The 24,766-nt window shown below is 53.0% G+C and overlaps 1 protein-coding gene across 5 annotated transcripts in view; it reads right to left on the reverse strand.

Moving 5' to 3' along the window:
* Positions 1-480: 480 nt before the first annotated feature.
* The window catches only part of AHNAK (AHNAK nucleoprotein), a 28,377-nt gene continuing 4,091 nt past the window's right edge, over positions 481-24,766 (reverse strand). For 3 of the 5 annotated variants that reach the window (XM_072880683.1, XM_072880681.1, XM_072880682.1), the window contains exons 2-5: positions 20,447-20,540; positions 20,196-20,349; positions 19,764-19,951; positions 481-19,688 (exon numbers count right to left, since the gene is read on the reverse strand). In XM_072880683.1, the coding sequence (XP_072736784.1) occupies positions 1,479-19,688; positions 19,764-19,951; positions 20,196-20,349 (18,552 nt within the window). In that variant the 5' untranslated portion in view covers positions 20,447-20,540 and the 3' untranslated portion in view covers positions 481-1,478. The remainder of the gene's footprint in view (positions 19,689-19,763; positions 19,952-20,195; positions 20,350-20,446; positions 20,541-24,766) is intronic. The other 2 variants (XM_072880686.1, XM_072880684.1) reach the window with 2 other exon arrangements.

A 24,766-nucleotide genomic window follows, 5' to 3' on the forward strand; every position in this document is an offset into this window, starting at 1 on the left:
TCCCCTCTGAGCCCAGTTTGGGCCCTGCTGCCCTTGCGATGATTTCGGGGTGCTTTTCCTCACAGCCCTTCATTGAGCCTTACACCGACGACAGATGACGGCCCCCCATGACCCCCCAGGAACCCCCCCACCCCCGCCGTGAGTTGTATTGCTGAAAAAAACAGCTTAAATATAATTGGGGGGTGGGGGGATTAAAAATATCAGACTGGGGTAGGGAGTGAACTGGGACCAGCACAAGGAGCTGGAGCAAGAGGAGGGGCAGGCAGAGGATGTGGGTCACCCCCTTTGGCACGCCAAGGGCTGCTCTTCACCCCAACATCCACCCCCCCACCCCAAATCTGAGGGGGGGAGCGGCTGTGGAGGGGCTCCGGGCCATCCCGAGCAGCTTGAGGGCTCCATAACCTCGTCTTTGAGGTTAAATAATCTTCAACCCCTTAAAAGGGTGAAGCTGAATAACACAACGGCAGCAGTTCTGCTGAATCACGGTTAATAAACTTTTTATTTGCATTTTACAAGATCATTCTTCTTACATTCTCAATTAATTTGCCATTAAAGTGCTGAAAGGGATTTTGCTTTTTTTTTTTTGGTTTGCCTTTTTTTTTTTATTTTAACTCGTTAACAAAAATTAGACCAAACGCTAGAAAAAGTGGCCGTTGCAAGTTTTCAGGCCACAACTGAGACAAGTTCCCCCCCCCGCCCCTTATAATACAAATAATGTAACAGATGTGTAAAGGCAACAAAGAACACATCAATAAAAATAAAAAATAAAAATAAAATAAAGCTCGGTCACTTAGTGGCAATACGCAAAACCTTTTGAGACATTTCCTGCACAAACGGGCCGGCTACTTGCTTGTTAACCGTCTTTTCCCTCCCGCCGCGTGCTGCCAGCGGTTATTTGATATCATGCCCTTACGCAACCAAACCATGGGAAACACTCGGATTATTTTTTCCAACCCCGTAGCGGGAGTTCAATGGACACGTCTCGGTTACAGCTGCATTTTACAGGGTTGGTTTGTTGTTTGGTTTTTTTGGGTTGTTTTTTTTTTGTTGTGGTTTTTTTTTTTTTTTTAATAGATGCATTCATCTGACAGAAGTTTCAGCCCCGCAAATAAAAGCCAAAAAAGACTGTTAAGACGGAGGGGAAAAAAAAAAAAAAAAAAACAACCAACAAACCTCGTTTCCACCAACCAAACACTGAAAATATTCAGTAAAATGGAAAGGAAAAAAAATTATCAAAAATAGCTTGCTAGTAAACTTAAGCTCTCAGCGTTTCATGCACAAGCTGCCATCTCGAGCACAGAAAAGCTTCCATGTGGCTGGACCGACCGTGGACCCGCCGCCCCCCTCAGCGCCCACCGCGACGCTCCCCCCGACCCTGCTGGCTCGCTCGCCGAGGTTGAAAGTAGCCCAAGCTACAAAATGTATATACAAACCCGGGAAGGGCTACCTATATACACAGGCACCTATGTACAGCCACGCTACTCTTTCTTCTTGGCCACCGTCAGCTCCACCCCGGGCATGCGGAAGCCGCCCTTTGTCCCGCTGTCGTTGCTGGAGGAGGAAGACAAGCGTGATTTTTTGGATGCTAGCGAGACCCCGCTGCCCTGCGCCTTCCCCATCTCCTCGTCGCTTCCTGTCACCTCATAAGAGCCTTTAGTTTTTGAGCCGATCCCCCCAAACGTCCCAAATTTCATTTTGCCCTGTTTCCCCTTGTCGGCGCCTGAGCCCACGTCCAGCTCCAGGGTTCCCGTGGGTGTGGAGTGGGACGAGCGCTCGTCGCTGAAGGACGACGACCGGTGACGCGTCTTCTTGCTTTTAAAGAGGGAGAACTTCCCTTTTGCCGACGGACCCTCTCCCCCATCGAGCTCGCCTTCTGCGGACCCCAAGCTGACCTTGGAGCTCTTCAGGTCACCTTTTGATCCCGAAACAGACCCAGAAATCTCCGCGGAGCCCAGGGCACCACTGCTCTTCCCCTTCTGCTTGGAAAAGTTGAACTTGGGCATTTTGATTTTGGATTTCTTTAGTCTGACGTCCACGTCCTCCGACTCGAGCTCTGCGGTGCCAGCCTGGAGGTTAGCATCTGCCCCGGGGAACTCAACATCGACCCCCAGCTCTCTGCCCTTCACCTCGGGGTCTGAAAACACAAATTTCGGCATTCGCAGCTTGGGGAACGATACTTTTCCCAGGCTGCTTTCAGCGCTACCTTGCGGGACACTCGCAGTGATGCTGGGACCTCCGATTCCTACCTTCGGGCCGGTAATGTGAAAAGCTCCCCCGCCGGCGCTCACAGTTGGTGCCGCCGCCTCTCCAGAGACAGTGGCACCACCTTTGATCTTTGGCCCTTTTACATTGACATTAAAACCTGACCCGGAAACTTTCAGTGCAGACGCGTCCAAGGCAGGAGTATCAAGGTGGACGCCCACTCCAGGCTCCTTAACATCGACACGAGGTGCTTCCACGCTGACTTTTGGACCTTTGATTTCACCGGCAACATCTACGTCGGTCCGTAGGTTTGGTCCTTTCAGCTTCAGGTCGACGTCCGGCAAGGAAACGCTGGGTGACTGCATTTGAAATTTAGGCCCTTTCAATTCCACGTCGGGTCCTTCCAACCCAACACCAGCCCCTGGGCCCTTCAGGCCTCCTTTCACCTGGGGACCTTCAAGGCTGACGCCTACATCAGCTCCATCCACACCAGGACTGGAAATACCAAACTGGGGGAGCTTGAGGGACGGAAGCTTGATCGTGCCACCCAGAATTTCAAAGCCGACATCGGACGTGTCCACAGATGCTTTGGGGGATTTAACGCCAGCAGAAACATCAAGATCTCCTTTCAACTTTGGTCCTTTCAGGTTTACATCCAAATCTGGGGCAGAAACGTCCACCGAGGGCCCTTTGATATCGATACCTGGGATGCCGAGATTGAGATTTGCACCCGGGGCTTTTGCATCCGCCTCCACTTGTGGGACGGAGCAGTCGACGCCTCCTTTCACGCTCAGACCAGGTGCCTCCATAGCAGGGGATTTAAACTTTGGCAGGTTCAGCTTTCCTCCCAAGCCTCCAATGTCAATGCCTGGCGCATCCAGGCTGACGTTTGGCCCTTCCACAGAGCCCAAAACATCCAGATCTCCCTTTATTTTTGGTCCTTTCAAGTTTCCATCAAAATCGGGTCCAGAGATTTGGGGCCCTTTGAGCTTTACATCAACACCTCGGAGGTTCGCATCAGCCGATGGGAGGCTCACGCTTCCTTCCACAGCTGGGACCGAGATATCCAAGTTTGCATCCGGCATTTCCAGACCGAGACCCATTTTCCCCACCTTGGGCAATTTCAGCTTTCCTTCGGGACCTTCCAGTTCTGCTCCAGGAACACTGACTTCACCTTTTACTTTTGGTCCTTTCACATTTAAGTCAACATCTGGCACTGGGATCGACGGAACGGCAACATCAATGGTGGGTCCTTTCAGGTCACCCTCAATTTTCAAGTCCCCTACGCCCACCTGCCCACTGGGAAGTTTGAACTTTGATTTCTTCAAGCTCACATCAGGAGCTTCAACGTCCACATTGAGACTCGGGCCTTTTACATCACCTTTGGCGGTTGGCACAGAGACTTCTAGGTCAGGCGCTTTAAGTTCCCCCTCTATTTTTGGGACTGCCACAGAAGCATCCCCTCTGAATCTGTGCGATTTAAGATCAAATTCAACATCTGGGAAGGAGATTTTCCCAAACATGGGTTTCTTCCCTTTGGGGGACTTCACCGTAGCATCACCTTTTAGCGTCACATCCGGACCAGCTACGTTCATATCCAGGTCGGGAGATTTCAGATTTGCATCGACCTCTCCACCAGCCACATTCACATCAAAGCCACCTTTCTTTCCTTTAACTTTAGGGCCGCTCATGTGAAGTTTTGGCATCTTGAACTTGCTCTTCTTACCCTTTCCGGCGATGTTGACATCAGGCGACTCCACGTTCAGCTCTGCCTCAGGTAAATCCACTTCTGCCCCCGGGACCTTGATTTCTGCTTTCGGGCTTTTCATCCCAAACCCAAACTTTGACTTCTTAAACTTGGGAAGTTTGACATTTGCCTCTGGGCCTTCAATGTTCAGGTCAGGACATTCAACGTCAACTTCAGGGCTTTTGACTCCAAATTCTGGGCCTTTGATATCAACTTCAGGACCTTTCAGGTTACCTTCTATCTTTGGGGTTGAAATGTCAAAGCCTCCCTTCGTTTTGTGACCTTTCAAATTCAAGTCTATCTCAGGCATTGATATTTTAGGAACATTCACGTGCATTTCTGGCATCTTCAGTTTAGGACCTTTCAGTTTGCCCTCTGGACCTTCGACGCTCACCTCCGGGACACTGATATCAACCTTGGGGCCTGAAAGATCGACCTCTGTCTTTGGCAGGTTCACGTCCACATCAGGACCTTCTCCTTTAAAGCCAAATTTGGGCAGCTTCATTTTAGGCAGCTTCATTTTTCCCTCCAGACCATCAACATCAACCTCTGGGCCCTCGATATCTACTTTGGGGCCCTTGATATCAACTTCAGGACCCTTCAGACCTCCCTCGAGCTTCAGGCCCTGAAGGTCAGCATCGCCTTTCACCTTCGGTCCCTTTAGGTTCAAGTCTATGTCTGGCATGGAGATCTGGGGGGTCTTGATGTGCATTTCTGGCATCTTGAATTTTGGGCCTTTGATTTTTCCTTCTGGTCCTTCGATGGTCACATCGGGAGCCCCAATGTCGATTTTGGGGGCTTTCACATCAATTTGGGGGGCTTTCAAATCACCTTCAAGCCTGGGTCCAGAAACATCTACATCTCCTTTCAGCTGAGGCCCCTTGATGTTGAAGTCGACATCAGGGATGGAGACCTTGGGAGCCTTAATGTGCATTTCAGGCATCGTAAATTTGGGGCCTTTGACTTTTCCATCCACATTGAGATCAGGAGCCTCTACATCTATGCTGGGGCCCGAAAGGTCAATGTCTCCCTTGGGGAGATTCACATCCACATCCGCTCCCTCCCCTTTAAAGCCAGGCATGGAAAACTTGGGCATTTTGAATTTAGGCAGTTTGAATTTACCCTCCGGGCTGTCAATATCAACATCGGGGGCACTGATGTCTAATTTAGGAGAGCCGATATTGACCTCTGGACCTTTCAGTTCACATTCCGCTCCTGACACTGACATGTCTACGTCTCCTTTTACTTTGGGACCTTTCAGGTTCAAATCGAAGTCTGGCGTGGAGATTTTGGGTGCCTTGATGTGCATGTCTGGCATCTTGAACTTGGGGCCCTTCAGCTTCCCTTCAGGGCATTTGATGTCCAGAGCAGGGGCCTCAATCTCAACCTTAGGGCCTTCCAGATCAGGTGCAGAAACCTCCACATCCCCCTTCACTTTGGGGCCTTTCAGGTTCAAGTCAATGTCAGGCATGGAGATCTTGGGTGTCTTGATGTGCATCTCTGGCATCTTGAACTTGGGGCCCTTCAGCTTCCCCTCTGGCCCTTCAATGTCCACCTCCGGACCTTCAATGTCCACCTTTGGACCAGAAACATCCAGCTCTCCTGTCGGCAGGTTCACGTCCACCTCTGGGCCTTCCGCTTTGAAGCCAGGCATCCCAAACTTGGGCATTTTGAACTTGGGCATTTTGAATTTTCCTTCCGGGCCATGAATGTCCACATCAGGTGCCTCAATGTCAACTTTGGGGCCCTTGATGTCCACCTCGGGACACTTCAGGTCACCCTCAAGCTTGGGAAGCGACACGTCCACATCTCCCTTCAGCTTGGGGCCCTTCAGATTGAAGTCAACATCGGGCATGGAGATCTTGGGAGCCTTGATGTGCATCTCAGGCATCTTGAACTTGGGGCCCTTCAGCTTCCCTTCAGGGCCTTCCAGCTCAACATCAGGAAGGTCCACATCAACTTTGGGGCCCTTGATGTCAATTTCAGGACCCTTCAAGTCACCCTCAAGCTTGGGAACAGAGACATCCACATCCCCCTTCACTTTGGGGCCTTTCAGGTTCAAGTCAATGTCAGGCATGGAGATCTTGGGAGCCTTGAAGTGCATCTCAGGCATCTTGAACTTGGGGCCCTTCAGCTTCCCCTCTGGCCCTTCTATATCCACCTCCGGACCTTCAATGTCCACCTTTGGACCAGAAACATCCAGCTCTCCTGTCGGCAGGTTCACGTCCACCTCTGGGCCTTCTGCTTTGAAGCCAGGCATCCCAAACTTGGGCATTTTGAACTTGGGCATTTTGAATTTTCCTTCTGGGCCGTGAATGTCCACATCAGGTGCCTCAATGTCAACTTTGGGGCCCTTGATGTCCACCTCGGGACACTTCAGGTCACCCTCAAGCTTGGGAAGCGACACGTCCACATCTCCCTTCAGCTTGGGGCCCTTCAGATTGAAGTCAACATCGGGCATGGAGAACTTGGGAGCCTTGATGTGCATGTCTGGCATCTTGAACTTGGGGCCCTTCAGCTTCCCTTCAGGGCCTTCCAGCTCAACATCAGGAAGGTCAACATCAACTTTGGGGCCCTTGATGTCAATTTTGGGGCCCTTCAGGTCACCCTCAAGCTTGGGAACAGAGACATCCACATCCCCCTTCACTTTGGGGCCTTTCAGGTTCAAGTCAATGTCGGGCATGGAGATCTTGGGTGCTTTGATGTGCATCTCAGGCATCTTGAACTTGGGGCCCTTCAGCTTCCCTTCAGGGCCTTCCAGCTCAACATCAGGAAGGTCCACATCGACTTTGGGGCCCTTGATGTCAAGGTCTGGGCCTTTCAAATCACCCTCAAGCTTTGGAACAGAAACGTCCATATCTCCCTTCACTTTGGGGCCTTTCAGGTTCAGATCAAAGTCCGGCATGGAGATTTTGGGGGCTTTGAAATGCATGTCGGGCATCTTAAATTTGGGACCCTTTAACTTTCCTTCTGGGCCCTCGATTTGAACATCTGGGGCACTAAGATCCAACTCAGGACCTTTAACATCAACTTTTGGCCCTTTCAGGTCACCTTCCACACTCGGCACAGACACATCCACATCCCCCTTCACTTTCGGGCCTTTCAGGTTCAAGTCAAAGTCCGGCATAGAAATTTTAGGAGCCTTAAAATGCATCTCCGGCATCTTCAATTTGGGGCCTTTCAGTTTTCCTTCTGGTCCTTCAATCTCCACATCGGGAACATCTATGTCTACTTTGGGTCCTTTTATATCCAGTTCAGGACCCTTCAGGTCACCTTCCAACTTGGGAACAGACACGTCCAGATCCCCCTTCACTTTGGGGCCTTTCAGGTTCAAGTCAATGTCAGGCATGGAGATCTTGGGAGCCTTGATGTGCATCTCAGGCATCTTGAACTTGGGGCCCTTCAGCTTCCCCTCTGGCCCTTCTATGTCCACCTCCGGACCTTCAATGTCCACCTTTGGACCAGAAACATCCAGCTCTCCTGTCGGCAGGTTCACGTCCACCTCTGGGCCTTCTGCTTTGAAGCCAGGCATCCCAAACTTGGGCATTTTGAACTTGGGCATTTTGAATTTTCCTTCTGGGCCGTGAATGTCCACATCAGGTGCCTCAATGTCAACTTTAGGGCCCTTGATGTCCACCTCGGGACACTTCAGGTCACCCTCAAGCTTGGGAAGCGACACGTCCACATCTCCCTTGAGCTTGGGGCCTTTCAGATTGAAGTCAACATCGGGCATGGAGATCTTGGGAGCCTTGATGTGCATGTCTGGCATCTTGAACTTGGGGCCCTTCAGCTTCCCTTCAGGGCCTTCCAGCTCAACATCAGGAAGGTCCACATCAACTTTGGGGCCCTTGATGTCAATTTCAGGACCCTTCAAGTCACCCTCAAGCTTGGGAACAGAGACATCGACATCCCCCTTCACTTTGGGGCCTTTCAGGTTCAAGTCAATGTCGGGCATGGAGATCTTGGGAGCCTTGAAGTGCATCTCGGGCATCTTGAACTTGGGGCCCTTCAGCTTCCCCTCTGGCCCTTCTATGTCCACCTCTGGACCTTCGATGTCCACCTGTGGACCAGAAACATCCAGCTCTCCTGTCGGCAGGTTCACGTCCACCTCTGGGCCTTCCGCTTTGAAGCCAGGCATCCCAAACTTGGGCATTTTGAACTTGGGCATTTTGAATTTTCCTTCTGGGCCGTGAATGTCCACATCTGGCACATCAATGTCGACCTTGGGGCCTCCAATATTGATGTCAGGAGCCTTCAAATCCCCTTCTAGCTTTGGAGCAGAAACATCTATGTCTCCTTTCAGCTTGGGGCCTTTGAGGTTTAAGCTGGCATCAGGCATTGAAATTTTGGGAGCCTTTATGTGCATCTCTGGCATTTTAAACTTGGGACCTTTCAGTTTTCCTTCTCCCCCTTCAACATCCAGCTCGGGAACATCAATGTCAACCTTTGGGCCTTTGATGTTAACATCCGGCACACTCAAGTCCCCTTCCAGTTTTGGCACTGAGAGATCGACATCCACACCTCCTTTCAACGTGGGACCTTTCAAATTCAAATCAAAGTCTGGCATGGAAATATTGGGAGCCTTGATATTCATTTCGGGCATCTTAAATTTAGGGCCTTTCAGTTTTCCTTTGGGACCTTCAATGTCAAGGTCAGGACCCTCTACATCCACTTTTGGTCCTTTCACATGCAAATCTGAGCCCTTCAGATCCACCTGGGGAAGACAGACGTCCACATCTGCCTTTGCTTTGGGGCCTTTCAGGTTCAGGTCAATGTCAGGCATGGAAATCTTGGGTGCCTTGATGTTCATTTCTGGCATCTTAAATTGGGGGCCCTTGAGCTTCCCCTCTGGCCCTTCAATTTCCAAGCCAGCACCTTCAATATCCAGCTTGGGACCCGAAACATCCAGCTCTCCTTTTGGAATGCTAACGTCCACCTCTGGCCCCTCAGCCTTAAACCCAGACACACCAAATTTAGGCATTTTGAACTTTGGCATTTTGAGTTTACCCTCCGGCCCATGAACGTCCACATCAGGCGCCTCAATGTTGACTTTGGGGCCCTTGATGTCCACCTCAGGACCTTTCAGTTCCCCTTCCAACTTTGGGCTGGAAACATCCAGCTCTCCTTTTAGTTTATGCCCTTTCAGATGTAGCTCCACATCTGGCATTGAAACTTTAGGTGATGAAATACTCAGGAAAGGCATTTTAAATTTTGACCCCTTTGATTTTGCCTGTACATCCACATCGGGAGCATGAACATCAACTTTCGGACCAGATATTTCGATGTCAGGTTTTTTAAGTTTCACATCCACATCAGGGCTTTGCACTTTAGGACCAGAAAAGCCAAATTTTGGAAGTTTAAACCTGGATTTTTTAGTCTTTCCTTCTAGATCAAGCTTCAGTCCCTCAACCTCAAGTTCTGGCCCTTTGATGTCTAGCTTAGGACTTTTCAGCTCACCCTCTATTTTGGGAACAGAAGGATCAACATCAGCTTTCAGTTTCGGGCCTTTCAAATTTAAGTCAATATCTGGCATGGAGATTTTAGGAACGTTGAATTGCACGTCAGGCTTCTTAAATTTAGGGCCCTTAAGTTTTCCTTCTGGTCCTTCAATGTCCAGGTCAGGAACAGTAACATCAACCTTTGGGCCCGAAATAGCAACATCAGCTTCAGGGAGATTTACATCAATTTCTGGGCCCTCTCCTTTCAACCCAGACAACCCAAACTTGGGCATTTTGAACTTGGGCATTTTTATTTTACCTTCTGGACCATGAATATCCACATCGGGTGCCTCAATGTCAACTTTGGGGCCCTTGATGTCCACCTCGGGACCTTTCAGGTCACCTTCAAGCTTGGGAACTGAAATGTCCACGTCTCCCTTGACCTTGGGGCCCTTCAGATTGAAGTCAACATCAGGCATGGAGAACTTGGGACCCTTGATGTGCATCTCTGGCATCTTGAACTTGGGGCCCTTCAGCTTCCCTTCAGGGCCTTCCAGCTCAACATCAGGAAGGTCAACATCAACTTTGGGGCCCTTGATGTCAAGGTCTGGGCCTTTCAAATCACCCTCAAGCTTGGGAACAGAGACATCGACATCCCCCTTCACTTTGGGGCCTTTCAAGTTCAAGTCAACATCAGGCATGGAGATCTTGGGAGCCTTGAAGTGCATCTCGGGCATCTTGAACTTGGGGCCCTTCAGCTTCCCCTCTGGCCCTTCTATGTCCACCTCCGGACCTTCAATGTCCACCTTTGGACCAGAAACATCCAGCTCTCCTGTCAGCAGGTTCACGTCCACCTCTGGGCCTTCCGCTTTGAAGCCAGGCATCCCAAACTTGGGCATTTTGAACTTGGGCATTTTGAATTTTCCTTCTGGGCCGTGAATGTCCACATCAGGTGCCTCAATGTCAACTTTGGGGCCCTTGATGTCCATCTCGGGACACTTCAGGTCACCCTCAAGCTTGGGAAGCGACACGTCCACATCTCCCTTCAGCTTGGGGCCTTTCAGATTGAAGTCAACATCGGGCATGGAGAACTTGGGAGCCTTGATGTGCATGTCTGGCATCTTGAACTTGGGGCCCTTCAGCTTCCCTTCAGGGCCTTCCAGCTCAACATCAGGAAGGTCAACATCAACTTTGGGGCCCTTGATGTCAATTTCAGGACCTTTCAAGTCACCCTCAAGCTTGGGAACAGACACATCCACATCCCCCTTCACTTTGGGGCCTTTCAGGTTCAAGTCAATGTCAGGCATGGAGATCTTGGGAGCCTTGAAGTGCATCTCAGGCATCTTGAACTTGGGGCCCTTCAGCTTCCCCTCTGGCCCTTCAATGTCCACCTCCGGACCTTCAATGTCCACCTTTGGACCAGAAACATCCAGCTCTCCTGTCGGCAGGTTCACGTCCACCTCTGGGCCTTCCGCTTTGAAGCCAGGCATCCCAAACTTGGGCATTTTGAACTTGGGCATTTTGAATTTTCCTTCTGGGCCGTGAATGTCCATATCAGGTGCCTCAATGTCAACTTTAGGGCCCTTGATGTCCACCTCGGGACCCTTCAGGTCACCCTCAAGCTTGGGAAGCGACACGTCCACATCTCCCTTCAGCTTGGGGCCCTTCAGATTGAAGTCAACATCGGGCATGGAGAACTTGGGAGCCTTGATGTGCATCTCTGGCATCTTGAACTTGGGGCCCTTCAGCTTCCCTTCAGGGCCTTCCAGCTCAACATCAGGAAGGTCCACATCAACTTTGGGGCCCTTGATGTCAATTTCAGGACCCTTCAAGTCACCCTCAAGCTTGGGAACAGACACGTCCAGATCCCCCTTCATTTTGGGGCCTTTCAGGTTCAAGTCAATGTCGGGCATGGAGATCTTGGGAGCCTTGAAGTGCATCTCAGGCATCTTGAACTTGGGGCCCTTCAGCTTCCCCTCTGGCCCTTCAATGTCCACCTCCGGACCTTCAATGTCCACCTTTGGACCAGAAACATCCAGCTCTCCTGTCGGCAGGTTCACGTCCACCTCTGGGCCTTCCGCTTTGAAGCCAGGCATCCCAAACTTGGGCATTTTGAACTTGGGCATTTTGAATTTTCCTTCTGGGCCGTGAATGTCCACATCAGGTGCCTCAATGTCAACTTTAGGGCCCTTGATGTCCACCTCGGGACCCTTCAGGTCACCCTCAAGCTTGGGAAGCGACACGTCCACATCTCCCTTCAGCTTGGGGCCCTTCAGATTGAAGTCAACATCGGGCATGGAGATCTTGGGAGCCTTGATGTGCATGTCTGGCATCTTGAACTTGGGGCCCTTCAGCTTCCCTTCAGGGCCTTCCAGCTCAACATCAGGAAGGTCAACATCAACTTTGGGGCCCTTTATGTCAATTTCGGGGCCCTTCAGGTCACCCTCCAACTTGGGAACGGACACATCCACATCCCCCTTCACTTTGGGGCCTTTCAGGTTCAAGTCAATGTCGGGCATGGAGATCTTGGGAGCCTTGAAGTGCATCTCAGGCATCTTGAACTTGGGGCCCTTCAGCTTCCCTTCAGGGCCTTCCAGCTCAACATCAGGAAGGTCCACATCGACTTTGGGGCCCTTGATGTCAAGGTCTGGGCCTTTCAAATCACCCTCAAGCTTTGGAACAGAAACGTCCACATCTCCCTTCACTTTGGGGCCTTTCAGGTTCAGATCAAAGTCCGGCATGGAGATTTTGGGGGCTTTGAAATGCATGTCGGGCATCTTAAATTTGGGACCCTTTAACTTTCCTTCTGGACATTCTAGCTCAACATCCGGAGCCTCTATGTCCACTTTCGGACCTTTTACTGTAACCTCAGCCCCTTTCAGGTCACCTTCTAACTTGGGAATGGAAACATCGACATCCCCCTTTCCTTTTGGACCTTTCAAGTTCAGATCAAAGTCTGGCATGGAGATCTTGGGAGCCTTAAAATGCATTTCAGGCATCTTAAATTTGGGGCCTTTCAACTTCCCCTCTGGGACCTCAATATCTACATCAGGAGCTTCTATATCCAGATTAGGACCTTTGATATCTATCTCAGGGCCTTTCAAGTCACCCTCAAGTTTGGGGGCAGAAACATCCACGTCTCCCTTCAGCTTAGGACCTTTCAGGTTCAAATCGATGTCGGGCATGGAGATTTTTGGAGTCTTGAAGTGCATTTCAGGCATCTTGAACTTGGGGCCTTTAAGTTTTGCTTCTGGACACTCCAGGTCAACATCAGGAACATTAACATCCAGTTTAGGGCCTTTGATGTCAACGTCTGGACCTTTCAAATCACCCTCAAGCTTTGGAACAGACACGTCCACATCTCCCTTCACTTTGGGACCTTTCAGGTTCAGATCAAAGTCCGGCATGGAGATTTTGGGGGCTTTGAAATGCATGTCGGGCATCTTAAATTTGGGACCCTTTAACTTTCCTTCTGGGCACTCAACATCTATGTCAGGAGCTTCTATGTCCACTTTGGGCCCTTTGAGTTCCAGATCCAGCCCTTTCACATCACCCTCTATTTTTGGGACGGAAACATCCATTTCTCCCTTCATTTTGGGACCCTTCAAGTTGAGGTCTACATCAGGCATAGAAAATTTAGGTGCCTTAATATGCATATCTGGCATTTTTATCTTAGGTCCTTTCCATTTTCCCTCAGGACCTTCAACATCAAGATCAGGAACATCAACATCCAACTTTGGACCCTTAATATTCACATCAGGTCCTTTCAAGTCACCCTCTAGTTTTGGAACAGACACATCCACATCCCCCTTCACTTTGGGGCCTTTCAGGTTCAAGTCAATGTCAGGCATGGAGATCTTGGGTGTCTTGATGTGCATCTCTGGCATCTTAAATTTGGGACCTTTCAGTTTTCCTTCAGGACATTCAATGTCCACATTTGGCAACTCTATATTTACTTTTGGGACAGAGACATCAATATCTCCTTTTGGGAGGTTCACGTCCACCTCTGGGCCTTCTCCTTTCAGGCCCGGCATCCCGAACTTGGGCATTTTGAACTTGGGCATTTTGAATTTTCCTTCTGGGCCATGAATGTCCACATCAGGTGCCTCAATGTCAACTTTGGGGCCCTTAATGTCCACCTCGGGACCTTTGAGGTCACCCTCAAGCTTGGGAACAGAGACATCCACATCCCCCTTCACTTTGGGGCCTTTCAGGTTCAAGTCAATGTCGGGCATGGAGATCTTGGGAGCCTTGATGTGCATCTCAGGCATCTTGAACTTGGGGCCCTTCAGCTTCCCCTCTGGCCCTTCAATGTCCAACTCTGGCCCTTCAATGTCCACCTTTGGACCAGAAACATCCAGCTCTCCTGTCGGCAGGTTCACGTCCACCTCTGGGCCTTCCGCTTTGAAGCCAGGCATCCCAAACTTGGGCATTTTGAACTTGGGCATTTTGAATTTTCCTTCTGGGCCGTGAATGTCCACATCAGGTGCCTCAATGTCAACTTTAGGGCCCTTGATGTCCATCTCGGGACCTTTCAGGTCACCCTCAAGCTTGGGAAGCGACACGTCCACATCTCCCTTCAGCTTGGGGCCCTTCAGATTGAAGTCAACATCGGGCATGGAGAACTTGGGAGCCTTGATGTGCATCTCAGGCATCTTGAACTTGGGGCCCTTCAGCTTCCCTTCAGGGCCTTCCAGCTCAACATCAGGAAGGTCAACATCAACTTTGGGGCCCTTGATGTCAATTTCAGGACCCTTCAAGTCACCCTCAAGCTTGGGAACAGACACATCCACATCCCCCTTCACTTTGGGGCCTTTCAGGTTCAAGTCAATGTCGGGCATGGAGATCTTGGGAGCCTTGAAGTGCATCTCAGGCATCTTGAACTTGGGGCCCTTCAGCTTCCCCTCTGGCCCTTCTATGTCCACCTCCGGACCTTCAATGTCCACCTTTGGACCAGAAACATCCAGCTCTCCTGTCGGCAGGTTCACGTCCACCTCTGGGCCTTCTGCTTTGAAGCCAGGCATCCCAAACTTGGGCATTTTGAATTTGGGCATTTTGAATTTTCCTTCTGGGCCATGAATGTCCACATCAGGTGCCTCAATGTCAACTTTAGGGCCCTTGATGTCCACCTCGGGACCCTTCAGGTCACCCTCAATCTTAGGGACAGACACATCCATGTCTCCCTTGAGCTTGGGGCCCTTCAGATTGAAGTCAACATCGGGCATGGAGATCTTGGGAGCCTTGATGTGCATGTCTGGCATCTTGAACTTGGGGCCCTTCAGCTTCCCTTCAGGGCCTTCCAGCTCAACGTCAGGAAGGTCAACATCAACTTTGGGGCCCTTGATGTCAACATGTGGGCCTTTCAAGTCACCCTCAAGCTTGGGAACAGAGACATCCACATCCCCCTTCACTTTGGGGCCTTTCAGGTTCAAGTCAATGTCAGGCATGGAGATCTTGGGAGCCTTGAAGTGCATCTCGGGCATCTTGAACTTGGGGCCCTTCAGCTTCCCCTCTGGCCCTTCTATGTCCACCTCCGGACCTTCAATGTCCACCTTTGGACCAGAAACATCCAGCTCTCCTGTCGGCAGGTTCACGTCCACCTCTGGGCCTTCTGCTTTGAAGCCAGGCATCCCAAACTTGGGCATTTTGAACTTGGGCATTTTGAATTTTCCTTCTGGGCCGTGAATGTCCACATCAGGTGCCTCAATGTCAACTTTGGGGCCCTTGATGTCCACCTCGGGACCCTTCAGGTCACCCTCAAGCTTGGGAACAGACACGTCCACACCACCCTTCACTTTGGGGCCTTTCAGGTTCAAGTCAACATCAGGCATGGAGATCTTGGGAGCCTTGATGTGCATCTCAGGCATCTTGAACTTGGGGCCCTTCAGCTTCCCCTCTGGCCCTTCTATGTCCACCTCCGGACCTTCAATGTCCACCTTTGGACCAGAAACATCCAGCTCTCCTGTCGGCAGGTTCACGTCCACCTCTGGGCCTTCTGCTTTGAAGCCAGGCATCCCAAACTTGGGCATTTTGAACTTGGGCATTTTGAATTTTCCTTCCGGGCCATGAATGTCCACATCAGGTGCCTCAATGTCAACTTTGGGGCCCTTGATGTCCACCTCGGGACCCTTCAGGTCACCCTCGAGCTTGGGAGCCGAGACTTCAATATCCCCTTTCATGTTGGGCCCTTTCAGATTAATGTCCACATCAGGCATGGAGATCTTGGGAGCCTTGATGTGCATGTCTGGCATCTTGAACTTGGGGCCCTTCAGCTTCCCTTCAGGGCCCTCCACATCCATACTGGGTACCTCAACATCTAATTTGGGCCCCTTAATGTCGATTTCTGGCCCTTTCAAATCACCTTCTATCTTAGGAGCTGCAATATCCATTTCTCCTTTCACTTTAGGTCCCTTTAGGTTCAAATCTACATCTGGCATGGATATTTTAGGTGTTTTGATGTTCAGCTTCGGCATCCTGAATTTGGGGCCTTTCCATTTTCCTTCTGGTCCTCCAACATCCAGCTCTGGCACTTCAATATCTGCCTCCGGCCCAGAAATACCTATCTCTCCTTTTGGCAGGTTGACATCTATATCAGCGCCCTCAGACTTTGGGCCAGACACGTTAAAATGAGGCATTTTCATTTTTGGCATTTTCAGTTTGGCTTCTGGACACTCCAGGTTGACATCTGGGACCTCAACATCTATTTTTGGTCCCTTGATATTAACACCAGATTCTTTCAAGTCACCTTCTATCTTTGGAAGAGAAACATCCATCTCTCCTTTCATTTTATGTCCCTTTAAGTTCAAATCTACATCCGGCATGGATATTTTAGGTGCTTTGATATTCAGCTTAGGCATCTTAAATTTGGGGCCTTTTATTTTCCCTTCTGGACATTCCAAGTCCACCTCAGGCATATCAACATCCACTTTGGGACCTTCCACATCTATTTTGGGGCCCTTCAGGTCTCCAGTGGCCTTCAGACCAGAAATATCTGCATCTCCTTTCAGTTTGGGGGCCTTCAAACTGAGATCTACATCTGGCATGGACAGTTTTGGCGTCTGAATGTTTAGTTCAGGCATTTTAAATTTGAGACCTTTTCCTTTTCCTTCTGGCCCTTCAATGTCCACACTTGGCACATCAATGTCTACCTTGGGACCAGAAATGTCCACCTCACCCTTTGGAAGGGTCACATCAATGTCGGGGCCCTCTCCTTTCAGGCCAGGCACCCCAAACTTGGGCATTTTCAGCTTAGGCATCTTCAGTTTGCCTTCTGGACCGTGGATGTCCACGTCTGGCGCTTCAATGTCAACCTTGGGGCCTTTGATGTCAAGTCCAGGTGCTTTCAGCTCCCCCTCCAGTTTTGGGGCAGAAACATCCAGGTCTCCTTTCACTCTGGGACCTTTCAGATTTAAGTCGATGTCAGGCATGGATATTTTAGGGGTCTTGAAGCTCAAGTCGGGCATCTTCACCTTGGGGCCTTGCAGTTTTCCTTCTGGCCCTTTGATGTCCACACTTGGCACATCAATGTCTACCTTGGGACCAGAAATGTCCACCTCACCCTTTGGAAGAGTCACATCAATGTCAGGGCCCTCTCCTTTCAGGCCAGGCACCCCAAACTTGGGCATTTTCAGCTTAGGCATCTTCAGTTTGCCCTCTGGACCGTGGATGTCCACGTCTGGGGCTTCAATGTCAACCTTGGGGCCTTTGATGTCAAGTCCAGGTGCTTTCAGCTCCCCCTCCAGTTTTGGGGCAGAAACATCCAGGTCTCCTTTCACTCTGGGACCTTTCAGATTTAAGTCGATGTCAGGCATGGATATTTTAGGGGTCTTGAAGCTCAAGTCAGGCATCTTCACCTTGGGGCCTTGCAGTTTTCCTTCTGGCCCTTTGATGTCCACACTTGGCACATCAATATCTACCTTGGGACCAGAAATGTCCACTTTACCCTTTGGAAGGGTCACGTCAATGTCGGGGCCCTCTCCCTTCAGGCCAGGCACCCCAAACTTGGGCATTTTCAGCTTAGGCATCTTCAGTTTGCCCTCTGGACCGTGGATGTCCATGTCTGGTGTTCCAATATCAATTTTGGGGCCTTTGAGCTCTAGTTCAGGACCCTTCAAATCAGCTCCTACCGTGGGAATGGAAACATCCACGTCACCCTTCACTTTGGTGCCTTTCAGGTTCAGGTCAACATCTGGCACGGAGACCTTTGGAGCTGTGATGTGCATCTCGGGCATCTTCACCTTGGGGCCTTGCAGTTTTCCTTCTGGCCCTTTGATGTCCACACTTGGCACATTAATATCTACCTTGGGACCAGAAATGTCCACCTCACCCTTTGGAAGGGTCACGTCAATGTCGGGGCCCTCTCCCTTCAGGCCAGGCACCCCAAACTTGGGCATTTTCAGCTTAGGCATCTTCAGTTTGCCCTCTGGACCGTGGATGTCCACATCTGGGGCTTCAATGTCAACCTTGGGGCCTTTGATGTCAAGTCCAGGTGCTTTCAGCTCCCCCTCCAGTTTTGGGGCAGAAACATCCAGGTCTCCTTTCACTCTGGGACCTTTCAGATTCAAGTCGATGTCAGGCATGGATATTTTAGGGGTCTTGACGTGTACCTCTGGCATCGTAACTTTGGGGCCTTTGACATCTACATCAGGCATGTCCATTCCCAGCTTGGGGCCTTTAACATCAAGCTGAGGTCCTTTCAAGTTGCCACTCATCTTCGGGACAGAAACATCCACTTCTCCCTTGAGCTGAGGTCCCTTCACATTAATGTCCATATCTGGTGCAGTTATACTGGGCCCTTTCAAATAACCCTCTGGACTTTCAAATTCAACATCAGGAGCCTTTATGTCCATCTTGAGACCCTTAGAGCCAAGTCCTTTGACATCCCCTTCCACTCTGGGGACCGTGATGCCCATATCTCCCTTCACCTGAGGGCCTTTCAGGTTCAGGTTTACATCCGACAGAGAGATTTGGGGCGTTTCAACCTTCTTGAACTTGGGGCCTTTCCATTCTCCTTTGATGGCCACATCAGGAATGCCAACATCTACCTGGGACGCTGCCGGTCCCACCTCGCCCTTTGGGAGCACCATTTCCACAACGGGACCTTCCCCTTGCAAGTCCAAGGCAGTAAATTTTGGAAAGGTCATGTGTGGCATTTTGAGTTTTCCCTTGCCGCCATGAACATCTGCATCAGAACCTGGGAGCTCTACGCCGGGTCCTTTGATACTGACACCAGGGACCTCCAGTTCTGGGGAGGGGACCTTCACAGCACCCTTCAACCCCATGTCCACCTGTGGCTTTGGGACTTTAATGGAAGGAGCTGCAACTTCAGGTCCCGTGACCTGGACAGATGAGGAGGTAACGTCCACGCACGGAGCCTGCAGCTTCGGCACGGGAACGTCGGTGCCCACCTGCGGGGCTTGAGCATCAATGCCAGATCCTGCAGTCGGGAACCCAAATCTGGGCATTTTCAAAACAGGAATCTTGATTTTTCCCACATCAACAGCTGGACTTTCCATCGCCGGTAAAGAAACATCAACCCCGGGAGCTTTGATATCTCCCTGAAGACAAGGGGCAGAAGCATCAGCGTGTGGCAGCGTTCCCCCCAGCAGCTCCACGCCAGAAACGTGTCCTTTGCCATCCAGCCTGGGACCCTTGACGTGAAAACCTGCGTCCAGGTTCCCCATTTGTCCATTTGCTTCAATTCTGGGCAAGCTGCCCTGGGGGCCCGGGAATGCCGTGCCAGAAACCTTACATCCCGGCACCTCCACTGTAACAGATTTTCCAGTTTCCCCACCAGGAACTTGGCTCTCTGGCAGCTGAGGGTCCATCTGAGTCCTCAGGTGAACGCCCATCACTTGCGATCCCGACACTGTTATCCCAGGCTTTCCAAACTGAGCCTCGCCGAGGTGGACATCCAACTTCTGGGCAGAAGATTCAACCGTTGGTCCAGGAGGTGCCCCTCTGATGTCCATGCTCCAGTCCGTGGCTTGGGTGCTTCTCCCAGGCAGATCCCCCGGTGCCATTTTGATCACGGTTTTCCCAGGTTCTGCTTCAACGTCGGTCTTCATCACGTGGGTGATCTCCTGGGTCGGGATCCGGATTTTGAAGTCTGGGCCGACGACGTCGACATCTTTTGCTCCGTCATGCCTACTGACATCGACTGTGTACGCTGTCACTTTTCTGGTGACCGTAATGGTCCTGCTCTGCGTTCCACCACACTCCGCTTCCACCGCCTCCTCCGACTTCAGCCGGGGTTTGATTTTCGTTGTGTAAATCCTCCTGTACTCCTCGTCATCTCCACTCTGGAAACGAAGAGACCTTCGTTAGCACCAGGATGCTTCCTCCCCCTCCCTCATCCCTTCCTCCCCGTCACTCACCAGAACGACTTCTGGGGTGCTGGCTGCAAACACGTCGTGTGACCATGACTGTCCCGGCAGTGGAGACTTGTCCCCTTTCCGTTGCAAGCGCAAGCCCACCGTGTGGTGGCCCATGCTGTTGAGCAGCTGCGCAACTTCCCCGGATTGCAGGTTGTCAAAATAGACCGTGGCGCTCACGATCTGATCCCCTGGCAGGGGGGTGAGTGGAGGGGCGAGAGGTGAGATATTTTGGAAGGGAGAGGCAGGGAGGAAACGCCCATCCCCACCGCAAGCGAGATGAGGAGCAACGATGCTTGAGCCGTAGGGTTATTGCCCAAGAAGAAGAAGGAGGAAGCAACCGAGGCACCGCCAAGATGGAAAAACCAGACACAAAGAACCCATTCTTTTCCCCCCAAAAGACCTTCCCCGCAACCACCTCCGCCAAGGTCCCACCTTCCTTCACGACGCCCATCTTGGCAGCCGGGGAGTTTTGCTGCACTTGCTTGACGAAGACCCCGGCATCCGTCTGGTCGATGGTGATGCCATGAGAGCTGCTGCCTTGCCAGTTGGGGAGCAGGATCTCCCGGGTCTCCTCCTCCTTCTCCATCTGGGGAAGGAAAAAGGCAGAGGGTGAGAAGGGAAGCGTGACAGAGGAGATGGACGTGGGTTTTGGGCAGGGGCTAAACCAGCTCCATCCCACTGACCTTGCTGGGATGCTGGTCCCGGCTGGATCCGCCCCAGGAATCCCTCTGTCTTCACTTGTGGACCTTGCAGCAGCTTTCGTTTCACCTTCCCAGCCTGGTGGAGACAGAGAGGTCCACGTGAAGCTCCCGCTTTCCTCCCACTCCCTCCTTCTTTCTGACGCCTTCGACACCCAGACGGGACGGGAGCCAAAGCACCTCCCAGCTGCCCACAGTGCAACTCTGCCCGAGGCCGTATTGCAAGCCAGGCGTTTTCGGTCAATGGGACAACAAGCGATAAGCTGCTTAAGAGCTAAACGTCACCACGGCCGAGGGTGGCAAATGGCCACCATGTCTCGCTGGCCCAACCAGAGGTTGTCATTGATACGCCTTGGACCAACACGGTTCTCGGAGAAGCTCCTCTCACGCTCAATAACAGATATTTCTGCCATTCTATAGAAACTAAAGGAATTCAAACGTTGGATGGTCAGGAAGTACAAAAGCAACGGTCACCCTGCAACGACGACTCCTGCTTCACCCGTGTCTCCTCGTGCCCTGGACCACCACCCCAGAGTCAACTTTTTGCCACCTAAAAACAAGTTGAGAGGATTTCTCCGTTTCCAGCGAGCTTCAGGCACGCACGAGCCGCAGCAAAGAAATAAATAGAAAAGAAATCCTCCTTCCGACACAGCTGCAAAGGTTACGAAGGGCAAAGACGGGACAAGCCAGATCCTTGCAAAATCCCGACGCCGCAGCCAACGCTCTGTCCGGGAGCACGGGGCAGGAGGGCGCCTGCCCCACGGCTCCCCATGGAAAAGCCTCTACCGAAGCGGCTCGCGAGGGCAAACCCATGTCATTAAGGTCTCGTTTCCTTAAACCAAACCCAAATTTAGAGAGAAGCTCGGTATTTCCAGCTGGTCTGGTGTGAAACACGCCCGCCCGGGGCTCACGTGGATTGGCAACAGGAAGGGTCCTCCAAAAAATGGCCTCTCATCACATCTCCTTCACCCACATCTGCTGCCCCTTGCAGCTCTTCCAAGCACCACCAGTAAAAGGGGAGACGGAGACACAGAAGGGGATTTTTGGAGGGGATTCGGGGGTTTTGTCCTTTTCTACAGGTACCAGACAAGGATCTAAACCTCAGAGCAGCTCGTTCAGCATCAAGACATCAGTGAAGCGTGGAAGCAGTGCAATTCCACGGAGCCCATCCACACGTGAACCTTCCTGAAGGTTCAGCAGGACTAAAGCCAGCGAGGACACCAGCCCCCTCAGCATGGAAAGGTCAACAGAGGTGCTGCCCCTTCACGGGGTTGCACGGACGTTCAAACGTCACCCGTGGCACATGGCATCATCTCCTTGCAAAGCCCCAGAGAAACCTCAAAACTGCCTAGCGAGGATTTCACAGGACCACGGACTGGCTGAGGTGGGACAGGACCTCTGGAGGTCATCTGGTCCAACCCTCAAGCAGGGCCACCTAGAGCCAGGTCCGTGGAGGACCATATCCGGGTGGCTCGTGAATATCTCCAAGGGATGGAGACTCCACCACTTCTCCGGGCAACCTGAGGACATTGGGAAGACCGGGGTTTTTCACTCTCCGGCTGAGTGGTCCTCAGTTCCTATGATTTGGATGATGGGGCAGACCATGCCCTCAGCAAGTTTGCAGATGACACCACACTGGGAGGAGCGGCTCATGTGCCAGAGGGTGGTGCTGCCATCCAGGGGGACCTCGCCAGGCTGGAGAAATGGGCTGAGAGGAACCTCATGAAGTTCAGCAAGGAGAAGTGGTATGTCCTGCCCCTGGGGAGGAGCAACCCCCGGCACCGGTATGCGCTGGGGGCCACCCGGCTGGAAATCAGCTTGGAACAAGGGCCCTGGGGTCCTGGTGGACACCAAGGTGACCATGAGCCACCAACGTGCCCTTGCTGCAAAGAAGGTGAATGATGTCCTGGGCCGCGTTCGTTCAGTGAGGGGATGGGCAAAGTCCTGCCCATGGGGAGGAACAACCCCAGGCTGGTGGGACCAGCAGCCGGGGGCACAAACTAGGGGGACAGGAGGGTCCCTCTGACCATCAGGAATGACCTTTTCACTGCGAGAGTCCCCAAGCACAGATTGCCCGGGGGGGGGGGGCTGGTGGCATTTCCATCCTTGGGGCTCTTCAAGAGATATTGGGACGTGGTCCCGGGGGGCTCCGGGTGGCCCGGTTGAAGAAGGGGGTTGGACGAGGTGACCTTGGAGGTCCTGTCCCACCTCCCCCATGCTGTGGGTCTGCAAGAGGTGTCACCAGCCAAACTATTCGGCCACCGAACGATCTGGAAAGCTCAACTCCGGCGGAGGACAAACAGGTTTGTGAGTCAGGGAGCTGGGGAGAGGTCCTGCGGGCTGGGCGGGGAGGTGACTCAGAGCTCGCCCGGCTGCCTCTGAGCAGAGGGAGAGGCTCCGGGTGGCCAAAAACCCCACGCTGCCTCTTCCCCCCCTCGGAGAGACCGGCGGGGAGCAGGTTTTCCCACCCTCTGCCTGGTCGGGGACAGCATGGATGACCACGGCGGATGGAGAAGCCCTTCCCGTCCCCTCCTCCTCCCCGAGAAGGGGACACCTTCGCCGGCGCCCTCCGCAGCAATGCCAGCCCCGCGGCCGCAACCGCCTGCTGCTATTTTTGGGGTGAGCCACGTGCTGCCCCTTCCCTATATTTTTAGTCGCTCCCCCCCCACCCCACCCCCCATGTCACAGCCGGGATGAGATGTCACCCAGCAGCGAACGAAGATGTCACCGGCAGCCGTGCCACCATACCCGGACCACGTGGGGACAGCACCCGCGGACGCCCCCAAGGACCCCCGCGTCCCACCGGCACCCCCAAAAAGCCAAAGCCCCGTGGGACGCCCACTCATGGGTGCTGTTTCAGTGCAGCACCGGGGATGCCACTGGCTGCACCAGGGGACGAGGACGACGGCGGATCCCCCGGGGACCCCCCCCTACACCCCCCTTCCCGGGGCGCAACCCTCAGCAGAAATGCCTTCGGCCCGGCCGGGCACGGCGGGTTGTTTGTGCAGCCGCCGCAATCCCCACGCCGGGGGCACAAAAGGGACGATGTGCTGAGGCCACAGCTCTCTAATCGCCCCCAACGGCATCGCGGCGGCTCCGGCAGAGGAGCCACCGGCTCGCGGGGCGGCCAAAAACCCGTGCGACCCCCCAGTCCCCCCTCATCCTCCTCCTCTCAAGTCACCAAGGACCACCCCCCCCTCCCCGTGTCACCCCCATCACGGGTGACTCCAAGGGTCAGCATCTGCAGCGGGGTACCGCGCTGGGACGCATCAACATCCCCCCTGGGAGGGGGCTGGACCCCCCCCAAGCCAAGCAGGGGGTCCCCAAAATCCTTCACCCGCCCCATGGCGAAGAGCAAGCCCCAAGCTGCCACGAAGCCCCAAATCTGGGGGGGGAGCTGGGGGGCTGCCTCCCCTCCAAGCACCCCAAATCTCCCCTGGGACCCTGCCAAGAGCTTTGTTCACGGGGCAGCGTTCAGGCAGGAGCCCTTCATCAATGCTGCTAATTAACGAGCAGAATTAACGAGGAGGGGGCAGACACCACCGGCCGGCCCCACGTCCGCTAGCGAGCTCTCGGCAGGGAAGTTTGTCCCCCCAGAATTCTCGTCTCCAGCGAGACCTGGCAGCTGGGGGGGGGGGGGGAGCACCCTGGCTGCTGCCTGTCCCCCTGCCTGCGCTCCCCCGGGGTACAGGCAGGGCAGGGCAGCGGCGTGGGGCAGAACACGCCACCCGCTCGTCCCCCGAGGAGGAACAAGCCAGGGCCAGCGGCCAGGCTGGGAGGGACGGTGACGCACAGGCCAGGGATCCTCCCAGGAAAACCCTCGGTGCCGAGCTCCAGCGCGGCCAAAGCCCACGGAAAAAAAAAAAAAAAAAAAAGAAAAAAAAGAAAAAAGGGAAGAAACCGGGAAAACTCGGGGTACGGCGAGAGGAGCAGCCTCGACGGCGGCTTTGGCCCCCACGGCCTGTACCGGTTCAACCGGCTCTCTAGCGAGAGTCCCGCGGGCGTCGCGAGAGACTCTCCCGCCACCGCGGCAGCTCCCCGACCGGTTTCACCGGCTGCCGGGTCTTGCCGGCGACGCTGCCCGCAGCCAGAGCGCGGTGGCGTTGGGGCGTGGGATGCCACTTCCCCCCCCAACTTTGTTACCACAGCGGGGATGAGGTGACCGCCACGGCTTGTCCCCAAATCCGCCGCACACACCCCTGCACCCCAAAAAGCTTTGTGGGGGGATGGGAGGGGTGCTCGGAGCCATTTGCCCTCCCCTGCCTCAGGCAGGCTCCAATTTGGGGGGCTCGCTGGGCTGCAGTC

The sequence above is a fragment of the Ciconia boyciana genome, chromosome 16 (assembly GCF_034638445.1).
Source record: "Ciconia boyciana chromosome 16, ASM3463844v1, whole genome shotgun sequence".
Taxonomy (NCBI): Eukaryota; Metazoa; Chordata; class Aves; order Ciconiiformes; family Ciconiidae; genus Ciconia; species Ciconia boyciana.